The sequence below is a fragment of the Ambystoma mexicanum genome, chromosome 6q (assembly GCF_040938575.1).
Source record: "Ambystoma mexicanum isolate Mex_15411 chromosome 6q, UKY_AmexF1_1, whole genome shotgun sequence".
In the NCBI taxonomy this organism is placed as follows: domain Eukaryota; kingdom Metazoa; phylum Chordata; class Amphibia; order Caudata; family Ambystomatidae; genus Ambystoma; species Ambystoma mexicanum.
The window spans coordinates 146,295,407-146,316,675 of record NC_090937.1 but is presented as its reverse complement, the minus strand read 5'-3'; the positions used below and the strand labels follow the sequence as shown (position 1 = coordinate 146,316,675).

Below are 21,269 nucleotides of genomic sequence, written 5' to 3'. Positions count from 1 at the left end.
ACAAGATGCATGCGTATCTTCAGTGCTTAATTTGTAAAGTGTCGGGGCTAAATGTTTTCTAGCAGGCCCATGACACGTCTGGGTGGGCAGCTCCCTGCCCCCTGATGCCACCACTCACGGCTGCTCCCCATGCTGTCAACATATATGGGGTTAAAGCTGCAACTCCATGGTTTATTGTGGTTGACAGATGTCGTCGCTAAGCCAGAAGTGTGATTTACAAATGCCAATCAAAATACATATACAATACCATGCTCGTGATTTCTTGACATGAGACACATGTTTAAGTGTGCCTTCAAACACAATCATCATTTACATTTTGCTCTGATTCTATAGGTGTTTATGATGTGACTGGCAGTTAAAATAATAAAGTTGCCAAAACTCCACATAATAACCAAACTGTGTCCGAGGCTAAAGTGCCCTGGGCTCAGAAATAGGTGCCATGGAGTGGCCCTGGCAAACAGTCCCACAAATTAAGCAACAATCTGTTTCCTGCCCGCCTTTCTTTGCGAGGTTGGGTGGGATGTTGCTGCTCGTGGCAGGGGGGCAGGTGGAGGGGATTTCGTTTGTGATTCCCACTATCTACAGGCGCAAGAGACCTGCTTCATCGTACCATTACCCTCTAAAGATGGTATGCCACCCTGCACATTCACTGTCCACCCCCACCCCTTTGGCTCTCAGCTTGATACATTGCCTAGTGAGGGAGAAACCTTGGGTGCTACCACACATACTTCTGGGCAGCTCCTTTCTTGGGGTTGTTAAACTCAAGTCGACCTTTGTTGACAAACAGTTAACCCTTCTGGGAATAAGCACACCTCATTCCCTCAGACTTCCATTCTTTGTCCCCTGCTCTCCTTCACTTTCTTTCATAAGATGAAATAAGACCAACACATGTTTTTAAATATTGTCTGTATTTACCATGCTTTGCCTCTCGATATTCATACACACTGGTGACATTGCTGGATTAGAGAAAACAACTGAAATAATATATCCCTACAAAATCAGGCGTTTCAAAAAGACTGCAACTTTAATTTTAAATAGTCTAATTCACAAAGAGGTTATTAGGAGTAACTCTGATTTACCCCTGACTTACTATCTTCATTGAGGCACGCTTTCTCAACTGAATAGTATTTTCCAGGAGTAGCTCAGAGTTATTCATAGTAACCTCTCAGTAGTCAATTACAGACAATTATTTCTAGACAATGACTAAGTAGTCAATTACATTTTGCTGTTTTCAGCTCTCTGTTGTTTCTGTTTTGTTGGACAAGAGATTGTCAGCACCATGCGGTTGCTTCGTGTGGCCTTCCGCAAACACCATTTCACAAAAAAAAATAACAAAAAATTTAAATAAAACGCTTTTCAATTAAAGGAGTTCAGTATGTGAAGTGCATGCAGTTAAGATCTGTTTTCCACCTGGCTGAAGATGGCCAATGTACGTATACTGCAGTAGATTTTGCAAATCAATATGTTGTGATACACAGCTGTTTACACTATTTTGAACACTTTTCAGAGGGAAATGCCGCACATAGGGGTGGTAAGTGTCGTAGGACGACACGTGTCATGTGCATTGTCCATTTTTTTTTAAAACGTGTGCAGACAATGTGAGCACGCTTCATGGGGGGGAAACAAAAACGTGCAGGTCTGTTGGAATATACCACCTTGTGAAATGTACCACTATGATGGGCAAAGGTGCACAGTGCACTGGAGCAAAATACATGTGATTTACCTAATCAGTCTTATCGTGCAGCACTCAGCACAGTTCATGCCATCTGGGCCATGTTTTGTGCAGTGATCAGCGAAACCATGCTTTTTAAACTATCAAGCCTCATTTACGATTCTTGTGACAGAACCATAGCAGTTAGCCCTACAGCCTTGCAGTGTAATCTATCCCTGTCTGGTAGAGATTATAATGGTAATGCAGGGGGTAGTCAAAGTGGGGGAATCTCCCTCCCTAATTGCTGCTTTGCCCCCAACTAATTGGAGCACTGCCCACATGCCCACTTCACAGCATGTTTGTTTTGTTTTAAGTTGATCCTTCAATCAGCCAGCTGTCAGGTTTTTACGGTCTCTTCCAGAACCTCCCCTCCCACATCCTGTCCTTTCATCAGGTCTGAAGCAGACACCAAGGAAATAAATGTTCCATGAATAACACTGGGGGGGAGGGGTCTCTTTTAAAAGAGGGCTTCCCACTTCCTGGGAGCATAATCTGCTATGTGCGCTGCTTACCATATAACATAATACCACCAAAAGACATTTTCAAAATGTAACACATTTCTTAAACTTAAAGTCACCGGTTTATTGTTTTTGTATCTCGGTCTTTTGTGTGAACGGGCCCAAAAATAATGTGCTTTTTTGTGCCCCCTCCTTTAAGTCTTTAATTGCATGATATACTTCTAAAGTTGATACTGGCTTGTTCAAACTACTTAATCAAATGTGTCTGTTATTCTGACATCAGTTATTAGGAAACTGAACTGTGGGTTCTTGGGTACCAGTGATTTTCACCACGGAGCCAACATGAGCAAGAAACCAGCCAACCCCTGCCCTGGTCAAACAATGCATTTTAAAGCACATATGTTTGTATAATGAATTGCAAAAAGCAATAGGATTTACAGGCCTCTTTAATAACAACTCAGCAACAGTCATTAAACCTCCTGAGCTACCTAGGTAGCTTAGGGCGTGTCAGCCCTGATTGTGTTAACATGCACAGCATTACTAGCAATGCAGTTCATATACAGGACTTTAAAGCCGATTGCTTTTCATCTTCAACCACACTGGCATTGCCCAGTGTCTCATTTAGAAGCTAAAGTCAAACTGAACAATGTAAACATCTCTATGGGGGGCGGTGCCTCCTTCCAGCCCCTATTTTCCGCGTGTCTCTTATGCTAAATAGTGAAGAGGGGTTAGACGGAACTTTATGGAAGACCTTTGCACCGCCACGTTGGCTATATATTATCTGAATGTGTTTGACTGAAGGGCTTTTCTGGGTGAGGAAGGGGAAGCGAGGGGGTGCGTGCAGATTGTTAATTTCTTGTTATGTATGAGTGTATTCATTGATTTAAAGCTACAGCAACAACAGACGATGACATGTGCTAAATGAAAATTACAGTAAAATCCCAACTGCTGAAAAGTAGTTTTTTTCTTCTTTTTTTCTTTAAGGTGTAGATTAACTTGATGCAAAAGTTGTATTTGCACAAACCTACACGGGGCCTGGATTATGTCCCATTTGTAATAACTACAAACAGCTTAGTAAAATATAGATCTACTTAAACCAGTTTGACTCGTTGACCGTTATTTGTTTGTGCCCTCGCCCCCGCACCCCCCTTCCTCTTTTTTGTGTGCCCGCTGTCTTTGCCCCACAACCTCGGCCAATATTGATTTTTTGTGACGCACTTGCATTTGGGGCACGTGTCATGTCATTGTCAACATTCCATAAAGCAAAACACGGAGGGAAGAAAAAAAAATAGAACGATTAGATCACTCAGTAGCGCATGAATGCATTATGCGCAGGTATTAAAGCTTCAACGTGTAACGTTCTTGTGTGTCACCTTTGCTGTGTCATTGAATAACGTGCCTGTTTGCTTCTGATTCGTACAGGAGAAGGTGCAGCATGCGCAGAGACCCTCCGCCCGTCAACTCGACAAATCCACACAGACTGAATTAATCGGCCATGATGTAAGTCTCTACATCCGGTTCCTTCATGTGATCTTGATTTCTGTGGTGCAGAACCTCCGCCAACGTATTTGCATCTGTTTCTGCTGTGACACTGCCTTGATTTAATAGGATTTCGCGGGACACCGTTCATCTTTTACTCTTAAAAGAATTTCGAATGCCTGGGGCGAAAAGAAAGCTAATTACCGCTACTTGCCTGCATACCAATGTCCTATTAATTGCTTGTTTTTCCAGGCGCTTCCCTTGCACTCTCTCAGATTAGTGGAAGCGCAAACACATGTGGGATACATATTAGTGCAGTGAAAAACGGCTCTGAATAGAGTAACATTTACTCAACTCTTAACAATTTAATGAATGTATTATGTTTGTAATTACCAACAACCAAGCAGATAATTTTGACTTTCTGTCATGTAATATGGACGGCCGCTCTTTGTAAAAGAGCCTTGTATTAATTTCATAACTGCTGCACAGCCGCTGGGAATACTTGCCAGGGCTTAATTGAACACTGAAATGCACTTGCTGTTACGAGGCTGGCAACTTGTCCAAACCACGCACAGTTGTTTGCAGTCAACAGACAAGAATTAGCCAACGAAAGACCAGACACCAGTGTTGGGAGGTCGCGGGGCAAAATGCAATACTGTCCAGCCAGTCCCTCTGTTAAACCTTTTCGGAAAGGAAGTCATGAATTCCACTTTTAAAAACGTGCAAGTAATTTAGAAAAACTAAATACATGCTTAAATATGTGGAATGTAATGACCTCCAGGGCAAAAAAAATGGCTCTCAGTTGTTAGGTAAAAACGCAAAACACTTCCCTCTTGTTGTATGGACCCCTGCCGTGTCGTGCGCACAGCGAGCCCCTCTACCCCCACAGATGACACAAGGCACCCTGCTCTCTGTCCGAGCTCGGCACGTGCTCTGAGGCACCACGGGACATGCCCCAATTATAAACTTACACACGCACCAGAGTTACATCACCCTGCACGTGTGTTTCTTAAATGAACACCACAATCTACCTTTTTCATAACAAAACAAATGACAAACTGTCACCACATAAACAATTGGAAATTAAACACATAGACAGCAAATATAGTTACTCAGTCACTCGGGACAGCGTCCAGTGTTCGGTTCATGTGTCCAGCACATAATCTTCCACGTGAGCAGGTATCCCCCTACCTGCAAATTGCGGATAACACACGCCCCTTTTGCAGCGCGGCCTCTACTCACCTGCGTCTCTTTTGTCCAGGGGAGTCAGAGAACGATCAGTCCCACCACCTTCATCTGTCTCTTCTGTGCACCTCCTTCCAGGGGACCCTCTTGGCTGGTCGTTCTCCCGGATTCTCTTGAAGAAGCTTGCATTTCTTGTGACTTTTAGCGTCCCATCAGAGGCAGTTACCATAGATCCCTTTACAGCTATGACGCCCATGGGGTTGAGTTCATATGGCAAGGACAGTTCCCCTGTGAGTGCCTGTGACTCACAATCACATTCTTTTCCCGGCACTAGTGGATTTGGTCAGAGTCCTCTTCTCACTCTCACTCTTGGATTTCCTTTCCTCCGCCTCTCGTTCGTCTTTGATCACCACCGGGTCCCGATCCTCTGTGTCTGCCAGAAGACCTCTTAGACATCGCTTGAACATGGCCTCTGAGGGCACCACCCCTGTAGAGCAATGGGGCATCAACCAAAACTCCCTCTGGAACTGATAAAGGGCCCTTCTGAGAGAATGTCCTTGGCTGTGGGTGATGCAGAACACCTTATTAAGGGCCCTCATGAATCTTTCTGCCACCCCATTTGTCTTTGGCCAGACCGGTGTGATTTCCGATGCTGTATTCCATACTCCTTCATGAGTTGGCTGAAGCTTTCTCCTTGAAATGGCGGTCCATTATCAGAGCACAATACCTGGGGAAGGCTGGGAGTTGCAAAAACATCTTCTAATGCTGCTGCCACATCGTTGAATGACACAGATTCTAGGAAATGCACTTCTGGATATCTCGACTAATGATCCACCACCACCAGAAAGTGTGTGTCCCAGCCAGTGGAGCTAGAATCTGCATTTACAGCCTTCCATGGTTGCGTGCTTCGAGGCATGGACTCATTCATGGGGTCCCTCTGTGTCGGGGCCCCCGCCTGGCACCATGAACAGCCCACCACAAACTCCTTGACATTTCTTTTCAGGTCAGGAAACCAAACTTACAGCCATAGGCAGGCTTTTGTTTTGGCCATGCCCGATGACTCTGGTGTGCCAGCTCAATCTCCTGCTGGATCGTGCTTGCAGGTATTACCATCCCGTCCCCACGTAGCATCAGACCTGAGTCAGCAAATGCCAACGCGTCTTGGACTTTCCACAACTGCTCCAATGTTGTGCAGGCCTCTTTAGTCCTTTTTCCAAGGCCTTCCAGAATAGTCTTCCACTCCCTTTTTTGAAGGGCTCCTCTGAGGATGCTAAAGCACTCATCGTCTCCTGATGCTTTCTCCAACTCCTGTATGGGCATGGCATTAAGAGTAGCGGATTCGACGATTACTTGCACATGTTCCTCAGCCTCCTCCACATTGCTTGTTTCGCCAGCTTCCCTGACCTGGGGGTGTCTCAACAGATAGTTGGCTGCATTGTTTGCACTCGGTCGGTACACCAACGACACTCGGTACTCCAATAGAGCTAACATCAACCGCTCAGTCCTGGTCGGAGACTTGGAAGATGACCGCACCATGATCGGCAGCAGGTTTTTGTTGTCTGTCATAACCGTAACGGTTCTGCCCAGTAGATGTAGGCAAAAAATGCCTGCACCCCGAGAGCACCGCAAGAGCTTCGCACTCGATCTGGGAATATCTTTGCTGCGTGTCCGAGAGGGCATGGCTGGCAAAAGCAATGGGTCTCACCTCGCCTTTGGTGTCCACCTGTGTCAGTACCACCCGATGCCAAACATACTTGAATCAACCACTATTTTTGAGGGAAAGTATGGATCAAAGAATGCCATTGTGTCTTCAGCCATGAGGGCCATCTTCACATCATCGAATGCTGCTTGCTCGAGATGGACCCACTGCCAGGTGGTATCTTTTCTCATGAGGTTCGTCAGTGGCTCCGATCATGTGGCCAGATTCCTTTTAAATTGCCCGCAGTACGTTACCATCCTCAGGAAACTGTGATCCTCAATTACTGTCTCTGAGGCTCTGGCCTCCATGATGTACTTAACTTTGCGGGGATCAGGCGAAACACCACCTTCCTTGAACATAAAAACAAAGAATTCAATACTGGTTTTCAGGAATTCACACTTCTCTTTGTCGACCATTAGGCCCAGGACCTGGATGCGTTCAAGAGTTTTGACTAGTCGTGCCATGTATTCCTCCTCCAACCTTGTGAACACCAAGATATCATTGCTGATATTTATGACCCCTTCTAGGTCAGCCTACGTGCCTCTGATGATGTTTTGAAAAACCTCGGCAAAAGACAACACACGGTAGCAGAGACGTTTGTACCTGTACAGGCCTTGGTGAATCATGAATGTTGTAATTTTCCTGGATTCAGGGTGTAGCATGACCTGGTGCTACCCATCCCTGAGATCAAGCTTTTAGAAGAACCTAGGATTTGATCATCTTTTTTGCCTTGTGTTACACATCAGAAACCTTTCATAATCCATGTTAGAGAGGGGCATGAAATGTTCCTGCAGCACATTCTTTGTTGCAGCATAGGAATCGTCCACTAGCTGCAAAGTCTTAAATATTTGATGCACTGCTGGGTCATCCAACTACAAGAGGTTTGCCTCCATGCTTTCATTGTCGGTCTCCCCTCTGAAATGTCAAACGCTGGCATCATGGTCAGTGTACCCTGTTGGCATGGTGCCCACACTCCCACCTGAGCAACTCCACCTGCAGCAGTGCCTCCACCATCCTGTGCACCCAGAATGTTGATGGCACTCATAGGCAGCCAACCTTTGGTATACTAGCTCACGCCCTCCTCCTACACGTGAACCACCATGCACGTGGGTGCACAAGCACCCCTCCAAAACCAGGGGCTGCAACCCACACAGGAAGAAGAAACGATAGAATTGTGGTGTCCACCCCCCCACTAGCTGCTTCGAGTTCACTTGCTAGAACAGCCCCTCCTCAACACAAATGGGCTTTCCCCCACCAGTGCTGCAGAAAATATTACTATGAAAGTCCTCCCTTTGGCTCTTCTCCAGAAATAAAGAACAACAGTCTCTTACTTGTGCCTAAGATGAAGTTTCAGGCCCGCCTGTGTTGTCTCCACAATTGCAGGCAAAACGAGATCAAGATCAGGGAAAACGGTTTACTTTCTCATGTTTTTGTTGTTGTTGAAATGTCCATGTGTCTGTGGAGTGTCCAAAAACGTTGCCAGGGAGGTGCAGAAGAACTCACCTAGGGAGTCACAACCTCCGGGACTCGAGCAATAAAGATGGCGGTCGCTGCACTGCAAGTGTCAGCTCCATGGCCAGTGAACGTTGTTCTTTCTGAGTCGCAACTCGGAATCACCACTACCTGGGCCAGACAACCTCCTTGTTGCCAATGTTGTATGGATCCCTGTCAGGTCATGCACACCGCAAGCCCCCCAGGCACCACAGATGACACATGCCCTGCTGTCCGTCCATGCTCTGCATATGCTCTGAGGCACCACGTGACATGCTTGATTTATTAACTTAAACACACACCACAGAGTAACGTCACTCCGCCGTGTGTGTTTCTTAAAGGAACACCACACTGCTGTTTTCCATCTCTGACATTAAAGCAGAATACACAGCATCAGTTGGATTTGTAAAAGTCCCAAACTGGCCAAAGGGTGTGTAGGGAACAACTCTCTGGCCACGGGGAGAGGGGGAAGCAAATCTCTGGCCATGGTGAGTGGCGGGAGCATCTCTCTGTCCACGGGTAGTGAAGAGGGGAAGTCTCTGGTTATGTAAATGGAGGGAGCAACTATCGGGCACAGGGAGTGAAGACAGTAACACCCTAGTCATGGGGAATGACGGAGCAGACTCTCTGGCCACATGGTTGTTCTCCATTGCTTCCCGGAGCAAGGGCCGTAATCAATAAGAACCCTAATAATAATAATAGTAATAAAGGGTTGGAGGGAGCACATTTCTGGCCTTGGGGAGTTGAGGGAGCAGGGAGTGGATGGAGCAACTGTGGCCACGAGAAGCAGCAGAAGGAAATCTCAGGACACAGAGAGTAGAGGAAGAAGGTCTCTGGCCCTGGGGAGTGGAGGGAGCAACACTGTGGCCCCTGGAAGTGGAGGGAGTAACTCTCTCACCACGGGAGTAGAAGGAGTGACTCTTTGGCCATTTGGAGTGAAGAGAGGAAATCTCTGACAACGGGGAGTGGAGAGAGCAATTCTCTGGCCACAGGAAGTTGGTAGACAAATTCTCTTATCATCAGAGTGGAGGAAGCAACTCTCTGGTCACCGGAGTGGAGGGAGCCACTCAGGAGGAATTTAATGAAAATAAAAGTACAACCAGCATGTTTCGAAATACCTCTGAGGCACCATAATTGGAATTTGTACTTTAATCCCTGCAATATTTGGATTTTCTTTGCTTTTCTAGACTTTATAATTCTGAAAAGTGTCTTAAAGCGGCACTGTTACTGCAATTTGCTGGGTTTCACTAAGAGTGACATTGATCAACCTGAATGGTGGCAAACAAAAGAAACAAACATATTGAGCCCGAATCATAGAAAAAGTCCCTGCAAAGTACGTAGCATGTAAAACAACATTGTGTCTACTTGCTCACATACCTTTGCATGTTCTGCGTCTTCATGTATTTCTAATTGCAAAGTAACCGAGGTGCAAAGAAAATACAGTAGCGCCCAGAAGGCCCACAAAATGCCCACAGGAAAACCAAAAACAGTGACATGAACCAACCTTTGCACCAAGCTTATCCCCACAAATGTGCACCCCAGTAATACTGCGGGCCATCCCCCACAACCAAGGCAGCACCCTGGTGAGACTGTGTACGAACCTCCATTACCCAAAACTGTCTCTCTTATCTGTGTTCCATTTCACATAACTCAAGGTCGCACCCAGTTAATCGGTTTATGAACCCCTGTAATTGAAGCCCCTTACTTCAAGCAGCACCTGGTCCCCTTAATTGCTGTGTAAATGTTACCTTTGCATGCTGGTTCCTATGCGCTTAATGCTTTGCACCTTGTATCATGTGGTGGTAAGATTAGGAGGTTTGCGTGTGACTTTTCCTGACGTGCAGTTCTGCATTGAAATGCATGAATTCGGTCAGGTTTATGCTTGATTGGGCAAGCAATTTCTTTGCGTGGCCCATCAATCAAAACGCCCACGTTATTCCTTGTTCTTCATCATTTAGCTGGGAGAATGGGGAATATGCATGCTGCACCCTCTATGTATTTCTGTGCATAGGCCCGTATCTGACTTTGCTCTCAATCGCACGCAAAGACATGATGGACCTGTGCAAAGTCCCGTAAAAACAAGCAAAGTCCGATCCATGAATTGGTAAAACTAGTTTTGCGTGCTGAAAAGTGCACTAAGTCGCTTTTCAGCGTGCATACAATTCTATCAATCAAGCCCATTATCTTCAAGACAAAGTTGTGTGACAGTACCAGTCAACATACATGTTTGTGATTCATCAATGCATTGGGCCTCATTATAAGTTTGCTGGTCCGTAACAACGGTACGGTAAGCTTGCCGGTACTGTTGTTACTGGACCGGCAAACTACGCGTTCTGCTCGCGGATGCCTTCCTGCCCACCAGGACTGACCTGGCGGGCGTACCGGCACCCACGAGCAGAGCATGTCGGATGCACAGGCACCATTCTGAAAGGTGCCGGTGCATTCAACCTCCAATGGGAATGGGGAGCATTTTTTGAGGCACCGGCAAATGGGCAATTACTGGGTCCGGCAGATCCGTAATGACCCAGTAATTGCTCTTTCGCGGGTGCCGGGAAAAATCGCAAGTTTGGCAGTAGCCTGCCGGTTTTACCGGCAAGGCTACCAACAAACTTGTAATGAGGACCATTGTCTCACTGGCTCTATAAAAGGTGCATGTGCAGGGGGGCATTTATTCCAGTCTGTTCATGATAAGAGGCCTCTTCTTAATTGTGTGCTTCTTTGATAACATCAACATCATGCTAAGTGCCAAGCAGACCAGTGGCCTCAAAGAAGACAGAAAAAAGGGCATTGTATGTAAAAATCACCTCCTTTCAGCAGAGGCGAAGCCAGGATTGTCCAGGATTGCCCAACAAGTGGGTCCTGAAACTAATAAAGTTGGGCTCAACGCAGTGACATAACGAGCATTTACAGATTTTGGGTGGGCCTTGCCTGCTCAGGCCTGTCTATGCCACTGTCTTTCAGTGTGAGTGGTGATATTTTTCCCATGTTGGCAGAACAGGGATGGAATATACAAAGTAATCACTTTTTTCATTCACTGTTACAATTCTGCACAGAACATCAACGATAAGTTGTCTTTTGCCGCGAAGGAGGGATACACTCGGTACCACCATGGAAGTCGTCCACACAGCATCCTTCCAAGTTTAGGGTTGCATTCCTCAGGTCACCCTGCACCTACATGGTTATCAAGGTGCCTTGTGGCCCGCCTCCATGAAACACTGCTTCCACATGTAACATGCCTTAGACAATATAGTTATACTCAGTGTGGGTGTAGAAATGAGTGCATTCAAGAAGTTGGTACTAGTATGACCTCTTACCTTTCACACTTTTTAAAATAAGGGCCCCTTTACACACTATACATCTAACCAGTAATCATTACAAGTACTATATGTACAGCCGCATGAGTGAATACCACGGTTAGTATAGCTAAGTGGCAACGCACTTGTCTTGGAAGCAAGACGACGCAGAGCAACACAGGAATGAATCCCGGGTTAGCACTTAGAAAACTCTTTGGTATTAAGCGCATTATAAAAAATAAACCTATAATTATACAGGCACTATAGGTGTTTTATTAAGCGACAGTTTGCATAGTATTGACCCATACCAGACTGTATCTCATGGTTAGTCTCTATAGGTAGCAATGATCTTCATGAGGCAGCATAGACATCGGTGTCATCAGCCTCTCTAATTGTCCTGCTCAAGGTATCATCACAAACATAATTGAAAGATGTTCCCACCCACACTGGGGGAAATATCCTGCCTCTTTTTTCTCTCACAAAAGAAACATTCCAAACCTAATTACCATCCCATTCTTCTGGTCTGAGCACATGCTTACCTTGTGGGTACATGGCACTGTGGGAGAGTTAAAACCTTTTCTAGACAAACCTAAAAATGGAGCCTCAAAATACTTTACCTGATGGAATTCCATAATCTTCCAACACAGATGTAATCATTATTGGAGCAGTTGAAGGCTCACCCCCAACAATACACATAATATCCAAAAGACCAAATAATGAGGACACTCCCCTTCTGGGGAAAGAAGCTCTGAGATAAATTGCAAGAATAACAAACGTTATATGACAATAATAGCAAGCAAAGAACTATGCTGCCCGAGAGCGCTCTGCCAAACAATACACGGGCAGAACATTATAAGTGCAAAACACGTCATTAGTGATGTAAGGTTATAGATACAAAATTCTACAATAAATTTGGTGAAATTGACATTTTGCTTCTATAAGTGCTGACCACGTTGGATTGGCTGCTGCTCGGGTGTCGCTCCGGTGGCACGTTGCTCAGCTGGGCTCATATTCTTGGTGAAGGTCATGGTACAACAAGACACATTTCTATCTAACTAAACTAAACAACAGGAACTGATAATGAAAGAGTAATGGCACACATGAAATCTTACATGAATGGGGGTGCTAGGGTCACATGAGCTAGTTTATAGGCATTCCAACCCTTACCCTCCACAATGCTTTTGATACTGCATGCCCCACACCCAGATGTCTGCCTCAAGGTTTGATCTCCCATCTGTCTCACTGAAACCTGCTTGCTTGTGTTGATTCTAGAAAATATACTGCTGTGCTGGATTCATATTTTACTGAGGGTTCTGGTGTGGTCAGCGTGAGACCAGGTCTGATAGGTATCTGTATGAAAAGGAGTTGGAGGGTCAGTGTTAGGTGGCTGTGGTCTGGCTCGGAGTGGGTCGAGGGGGCACAGGCAGTTTAGTGGAGATGGAGAGGGCCTAGTCAGTGGCCTCCTCTGGTTGCACGCTCTGCGGAATGGACACTGCAAAGATATGATATTATGCTGTTTGCAACAAACAAATCTTCAGGCTTCCGTGGGAACAGGGCTTGAGGAGAGCTGGCAGGACAGTAGCGCTGGGGACGGGAGAACTGCTCTTTGAAGAGGGATGAGCTTTGGGCCTAGTAAAAGATGGCGTCTATTGCGGTACAATATGGAGTCTTTGGGCACGTCTATGGGTTGTGTTATGCGTGCATGTGTCTATGTTATTTCGCGCTGAAGGGCACTTCTACATGGTATATGAGCCCGGGAATGGTGAGTTGGTGGAAATAGACCACCCCCTTCCCAACACAGTCATACCTGAGACTGCATTGTCAACCCATTGAAATTTGATAGTACTTGGCTATATCAGTTGCCCCAGTCCATCAGATCACTACACATACCTGCAATCCAATGCTGCCACCATATTGGGCATGCACACAAAGTAATAGAACCGGCCCTTAGTGGTGTTGAGCTGTGCAGGGTGGTGGGGAGGGCAATGTATTGGCCCACATGCTGCAGGAGGGCCTCCTGCACCAGTACTCTGTAAAATGCAGGCTGTGATATGCAATGCATCTGGCTCACAGAGTACCAGGGGTGTCATTTGGGGGTCGCAGCTGCGACCTCTGTGGGCTGCAGTTGCAACCCCGGGTGACTGTCTTGCAACCCCAACTTAAAAAAAAATAGGGTGCCCGCCACACCAGGTCCATACTTGACAACCCTACTGATTTAGGTGGTAGGCTATGGCTTTTTCAGAACTCCTACCAGCTACGGATTTGGGTGTTTGATCCAACCACTTTAGTTTGTCTCTGTCAAGTTGCTTTATGGCACCCAAGGTGCTGATGCCTCAGAGCGAGATCAAGCACAGAGCCAGCAGCTGCAGAGCTCAGACAGAGCTACAGAATGCAAAAGAGTTAAACCTGTGCAATATCAGTTGGTGAGTGGGTGTGAAGACGTAATTTATTTGATTGACAACTCTATGACTATAATTCTGAGCACACGACTGCCAATTGCAGAAAGGAGAGTGCCTGATGACTCTACCTCAGCAGTGCTGCGTAGGTTAATTAGCCTTCCATTTTAAACACACAATTTGGAGATGCGGGGACTGAGCCACAGGGTTTTGCATATTTTCTCAGTAGAGTGTGCTGTGCGCTGCTTCGATTGAAAGCGAGGTGAGTCTTTGGAGGTGAGAAGTTACGGAGCTGTCTGTGTTCTTTCAAGTGTACGGTGCTTCTGAGGTGCATGCTGTTGACACAAATTGATTATAGATTTCTGTTCTCTCTCACATTAGTGTCTCATTCCTTAGGCATGTAATTGCAAGTGAAAGACTGGAGTCGTTTAGTGATAATGAAACGTTCCAGCAATAGGCCTGCTCTAATAAGAGCGAGATTGGTGTACTGAGTGAAGGGCCCTTGCCAGGCAGCCTTCTGACCTTAAGGATTAAAAAAAAGGGAGGCAAAGCATTTGGGTCCCAATAGCTCATCCATGACATCTATTTAAAAAACTAGAGAAGCTGCACTATTGTTTCAAAGATGGTCATACTAGAGCCTTCCAGTCCACTTTGCTCTTAAAATATAATTACACACAGTAGGCAAGTGTTTAATAGTCAATGCAGGGAAGACACTTGGGAAGGGCTGAGCAGCATTTTAAAGGAATGGATACATGTTGCTAAACTTGGTCAGATGACCTTGTGGGCGCGGACATGGACTGCCAACTGCAAAGCAATGAGCCAGTTTGGTGAGTTTGTGCATTCTGCAGCTAATGTGCTGTAATTGACCATTTGCCCCACATTTCCAAATGTTTGCATGATACTACTAACAATGAACGAATGGCAATTCACTATTACGAGTGTGTTCCAAGCAGCACTTGACCATAATCATGAAGGTTTACAATGTTAAACCTAAGATCTTTTGTAAAATCAGACCTTACTGCAATCTTTCACAATTTTGTGAATAATTGAAAACAGACAGATGACCTAGGACACGTACTGAGTACAAAAATAGCAACGGGCTAATTTCAATTTAATTTAAACACTTCATATTGTTAAATACAAATGTTATCACTAAGTAGGGGATTTGCGCGTGTGTACACTCCTTGCACTATTTTGAAGACCAATAGGCCATTTAGGGCACACCCAGGTACTTTAATAAAACGTGATTATTTTCATCGGCAAATCAATAAAAATGCACTTAGTTAATGTTATTAACAATAACGCTGCTCGATTTAAAATTTTAAATTTAAAATCCAAATTGAATTCGCATAATGTAACATTCACTTTGCACAATCAACATGAAACAGGGAGTTTTCAATACAAGGTGAAAGACATCACGGAAAAAATGCCCAAAAGATGGCGTCCGTTAAAGGCAAACATTCAATGAAACTGAAGATGCACCCTAGGGAGAGAGTTGCCATGTCAACGCCCCACACAATGTTTAATACACTAGCAAGACGCCGTTCGGCTTCTCTGTTACCAGCTGACACGTGCGATTGTGCGGACAAATGAGGCATTGGTAAAGGCACCGTCTGCCTTTATCAGATTTGACTACGTAATGGCTAATGCTCGTACTAAGCATCGGGATAGCGGTCAGACAGATGTCAGACTAACCTTTGTTAGCGAAAAGCGTTAGCTGTTTAGATGGCATGCAGAAAAGAAGTGAACAACAGTATAATGCTATTGACACGTTCTAACTGACAGAACTCAAACAATATATTTCTAATGCAAAAACGCACGAATCTCATAGTTACAACGTTATTTACGAATTCATTTAAAGCTAACATCTTAGGTAATTAGCTGTAGAACATGCCAAATAAATTAAATTTACAGTGACAGAGATATGTGATATTTCTTAGCACATCGGACAATTGAAAAAAGGGAGTTTGAGCACCTATAAGTGGAAAATATTTGTATGTGGACTAACTAACCGGACTAACTAACCAATTCAATAGGAAGTCAAACACGTATTTAATTTACCAACAGGCATTTAACTGATATACTATGGCAAACACCAACAAACAGTCTATTCAAGACTAAAATAACAAGGTAAAACACCCTCCTCTATACTCGGCTCTAAATAAACAGAAACTGTGATACTAAGAGCATTTTGAACAGAGTAATTAGACACCTTAATGCAATGTGCAACTAACTATGTACTTTTCTTTTATCACCTTCATTATTTTTATTTTTATTTGCATTTCTCCCAACCTAATTAATTCTCCCCTTCACCAACCCTGAAAATAACATGTGACATAACCACCCCTTGCTTTTTGTAAATACATCTTGAATATTTTCACTGTACCATTATTCATTGTGACTGTACACGACGCACATTGTTTTATTTTACTTTATCTTTGTGAACATGTACTATCATTCATCAATTTATAAACTTATAAATACACCAAAGGAATGGCAAAGATAACAAGCCCTGATTGGAAAAAGTTGCCACAAGCCGAAACATGTGTCATCATTAAGGGCAATCTTGCAATCTAATTTATCTCTTATTCACCAAATAAATTATCCATCTGTACAAGAAACTGGTGCAGTATAATAGCTGAGTAACTGGTGGACTAACGTTACAGGTGGTTTATTTGCCTTTTTGGCCACCACACTCCGCAGGACGAAACAGCCCATTTTGAATTTGCAACCTGCAAACAAGACAAGGAATATATATATTCAGAGTCCAAGTAAGACGTGTCGCCCAATCGATCAGCCCCTTAAAAGCCAACACTACAATATTCTTATAACAACTTGCATTAGAACTCTGAAGGTTTTGGGTTAGGAAAGTAATGTTTTTAATTTGGATTGTGCAGACTATTTTGACTCACCCACCCACATTCCACTATTATTATTCAAATTGAAATGAGACAAGGATAGTTGTTCTCATTTTCCATTTCTTACAAAATGGCAATGCCCTTCACACAATACATGTTATCAAATGTATTTTTATTATTCTCTGGACAGGGCACTCAAACCATGGGCTAATGTCAGCTATATCTATTGTAGCACTCAGGGTACTTTTTAATATAACGTAGTAAATACTAGAGTGTCAGTGCTTGCAAATGGTTCCTATTTTACACAACTCTCAATACAGAGAAAGTTCTTGGGCACTTATTGACATATAATCTACCTCAGCCTTAAATACAATATCAGGAGTTAACTCACACTAGCAAAACCAAATACCACAGTCTCTTTCTATGAGTAATAAAGTATCAACCCCTCACTCTATGTGAGGGAATGCTATGTTTTTTAATACCTAATCAAGTCTCACTGGGCTGTCATGTAGTGCATTTTACCACTATCATACTAACGTATTTGGTTTGGAAAGAGTTCCCCCTCGTGGCTACCAACAGCACAGTTCCCTTAAACCCATTGTTCTAATCAGGGAAATTATTCCAGGAGATACAACTAATTAAATTTGGGGAGTTATCATACTCACATTTTAAATTTCTTGTTTGAGGCATGGAGGCAGGATAAACCTTCAAGTGTTCCAAGGAAGTCTCCTTCAGGAGACCCCTCCTAGTCCCTCTATGATGTCAGGACAGCCCCAGGTTAAGTTGATTCCAATCTCTTGTGAAAAAGGCATAATTTTCCAGATGGTATCAAGATTCAACACTCATCCGAGGGGACAATCATTCTTCTTTTTATGCAGCTTTTCCAGTGTCTGAATCCACTCATTATCTGCTCCCGCCTTTTCAATGTGTAACATATTTTCATCTTCTCTCATAAATATGTCACACTATTTTATTGGCCTGACCCTTCTGTTAGTGTACGCAACTGGTAGACATTCTCATTGAATATACTCCCCTCAATCTTCATTGGGTGTTCACATTGTTGTATTTGTGATCAGAATAAAAGGTGAGTGCCCAAACTGTTCCTCAATACTTGAAAAATGATACATCATTTTTCTTGTATAATTCAGGTTAACAACATGCGTTGTAAATGAAACCAATATTATTGGAAGCTGCGCTTTCAGATGCATGTCTGGATATGTGATATTATGTATAGTATATGCAGTCATAGTTGTATTCATTTTAATGATTCTCTTAATTATTAAAAATCATAGTCAATGCAAACATGGAGCCTCATTATGACCCTGGAACTGACGGAATGAAGGGGGCTGGTATGGGACCGGCCCCCTTCATTCCGTCAGGGCCGATTATGAGGTTCCCTTTGCGAGACCTGGATCAGACATCTGGTAAAACCAGACATCTTTTCCGGGTCCACGAGGGGAAGAGGGAGGTAACAACGGGACACTTGTAATGTGCCCGTTGTTACCTCCCTCCCCATTCCCATTGAGCCCTATGGGGGCTCAAATGGGAATGAGGAATGGTTCCTGCATGGAGGACTTACCGGGTCCTCCTATGCCGGAATGACCCGGTAAGTCCCCATTGCAGGAACCCGGTAATGGAGCCCGATTTGGAGGCGGCTATGGTGCTAATAGCGCCATGGCCGCCTCCAAACTCATAATGAGGCCCCCAGTCTCATGTTGCTAGGTCTTATAGTTCCATAAATTGATCATAAAATAAATTATCTGGTTGAAGACTCCACATTCTACTTTTCTTGGTATGTCAGTTTATTTGTATAAGAATATCCACTGGCAGACTCGCAAAGGTGTGTGGGGGGATTTCTTGCTCCAAGTTGAAGTTTAGGTCAACTTGAAGATAGCATAATGTCAGGCTGATTTAAACACCACTGTTATTCAACACAATACAAAAGGACCTCTAGTTCTCAACATATTTACACTTATAATATTATTGAAATTATTGAACATCCATTATATTATTATACGCTATGTACAGTGATCAGACAGTTCTTGGAGAAATAAACATTACATTAGAAAGACTCTAAAAGAATGATTAGTTTTATTCACTTGATGTACAGCAGGGAACTCAGTAAGTGCACACTTCAGAACACGTGACAACATCTAACTATTTAGAAGAATCACCCATGCCATCAATACATCTCCAACACCCTATTAATTTTAGATGCCCAGCAGAAATGCAGATTGAACAAATTGAAAGCTTTTCTTTCAAATCGACTGCCAAAATGGGCAGTGAGCTTTTAATCTCATATGCCCTTTTAATAGTGTTGTGCAACCTTCGAATAGTCGCCATGGTTGCTTTGTTGGGAAGGAAGCCACACTGGTCAGGGTGTGTGAGGTTAATGATATTGATTAATAAATAAAGAGCCAGTATTTTGTCTTGTACTTTTGACTCACCAGTGATCAAGGAGATAGGCCCATACAACTTGCATTTGGTTGGTTCCTTATCTTTTTTGCAAGTAACATTTAGCATTTCTTGCCACAAACTGTTACATATCTGCGCAGATCTGCCGTGCCTTCCTTTTCTAATGTCTACACGCGGCGGAAAGCGCGTTCCAGGACTTTGCTGTGGTTTAGATATTGGTTGCCATGGCGCCTGGCTGTGCAGTAGAGGAAGCCACATCAGCTGAGATGTCCCATGCACGGAGAATGCATAAGGAGGCCCTGCCTCCTGCACTGTAAAAGCTGAATCCTCTCGACGGCTTGTTGCTGCTAATTGTGGCGTTACGTTCCTTCGGTTCTATCCCGCTCCTTGTGCTTGTTGCCCTTATCTTCTATTTGTTGACTACCCGGCTCCTTGACCCACTCTTTGTTTTCCTGGATTGCAATTGCCTTCTCTCTTTTGCCTGATCAGTTCATTCTAAATTAACCTTTCATTGAAAAGATCTTTATAAAAATATCTTTTCACTGGTAATGCTTAGGAAAGCTTAACAAAAAGAAGTAGGTCGGAGCAATAGCCTCTGTCTGCGGCTTCTACCTGGCCCAATCACTTGGATCTCTTTTCCATAGGATTCACAAATACATCAATGTCGCAAAACACAGTTCACAACCTCTGTGGGTTCTACATGACAAATCTCATTTCTTAACAATTTTGTCTCTCCAAGAAGATGTTTTCCTTATACAATTCCACCAATTCAGACTTGGTTCTGTACAATGTTCTTCTTGTTTAATCAAAACACAGTTCACAACATCTCTGCATGTTCTGTATGTCAAATCTCAGTTCTTCACAATTCTCTCTCTAGGAAGAAAAGGTTTTACTCATAGATTTCCACCAATTTCAACTTGATTTTGTACAAAGTTCTGGTTTTGTATTGAAGCACTGGAACCCTCCAGATTCTGCCTCTCTCCAGGTATGTTTGTTATACTTAGTGGCTTCTGGACTTCCCAAAGTCCTCTGGCCTTCTGACAGGTTTATTTTGTCTTGGTCTGCCAATTTTGGTTTTCTTGGCTCCTATAAGCCTGTTGACCTTAACAGCCCCGAAGATTAGTGTCTCTGAAATTATCAGAAATCCTATTGCCATTTGCTAGTCTTGCAGTAGCAGGACCTTGATAGGGCATCTGCCCATTTGTGTTTTCTTAGCTCCCATACATCTCGTGTCTTCTCCAGCCTTGAATATTAAAGTCTCTTGGCTTCTCAGGGCTCCCCAAAGTCCTTTGGCTCTCTGATATGCTTACTGTGATGAATCACCAGATATCATCACTTCTCCCCTAGGGGGAACCCCTTCCCATGAGACCAGGGAAGAGAGGCTGCTGCCCGGTACTCCCACTGGGTGTGGTACTCAGTGAGTGAATCATCCTTCCTCTCTAACGGCCTACAGCACCATCCCTAGTGTTCCTATCGATTTTCTTAAAACCAGTAAGGTAGGGAGTGCTTGTACAAGGAATGGTTCATCTGAATCACTAGGAATATACAAGATCTGTACTGAGACAATGAAAAATCCAAATGACTCATTAGGAGTCCTCAAGAGCAGTACTGAGGTGAGGAGGAGGTGCAGAAGAATAGAGAGCACCTCTGTGAATCATAATTATTTATTATTTTTTATACTGAGCAGAGAAGGGTTGGGAAACCGGGAGGCCTTCTGGGAACCCCGAGAGACTATTCTGCAGTCAGACACGGGTCGGGGACCCATATTCAATAAAGAATGTCCCCCAGAACCATCTTCCTCGTGGCAGTCCCTAGGGGCGTGGAAGACCAGGGCTGCTCAGATCGACAGAATCTCTTGAAACACAATTTATTTGACGTATAAGCGCCATACAGATTTCCAATAAAATCAACATAAATAAATAACAAACCAAGGGGTCTGCGACTAGATAACAAGAAACCAAAGTGGTCTGGGACCCAAGAGTAAGAGGTCAAATGGGGTCTGGGACAGAAGAGCAAGATACCAAAGGGGTCTGGGACCCAAGAGAAGAAAGTTGATACTATAGGGGTCTGAGAACCAACAATAAGAATACCTGGCAGGATAATGAATGAGCTATAAAGTCAGAGGGGTCTGGGACCCAAACGCAAGATACCAAAGGGGTCTGGGACTCAAGAGATGAAAGCCAATACTACAGGTGTTTGGAACCCAAAAATAAGAATACCTGACAGGATAGTGAACCAGGTACAATGCCAAAGGGGCCTGGCACCCGTGCTAGAAAAGTTAATA

At 44.1% G+C, this 21,269-nt stretch overlaps 1 protein-coding gene across 1 annotated transcript in view; it reads left to right on the top strand.

The window, feature by feature from the left end:
- Nucleotides 1-21,269, top strand: part of CCSER1 (coiled-coil serine rich protein 1) — a 2,886,772-nt gene that overhangs the window by 2,817,416 nt on the left and 48,087 nt on the right. The window contains exon 9 of the mRNA XM_069630566.1: nucleotides 3,592-3,669. Within this exon, the coding sequence (XP_069486667.1) occupies nucleotides 3,592-3,669 (78 nt within the window). The remainder of the gene's footprint in view (nucleotides 1-3,591; nucleotides 3,670-21,269) is intronic.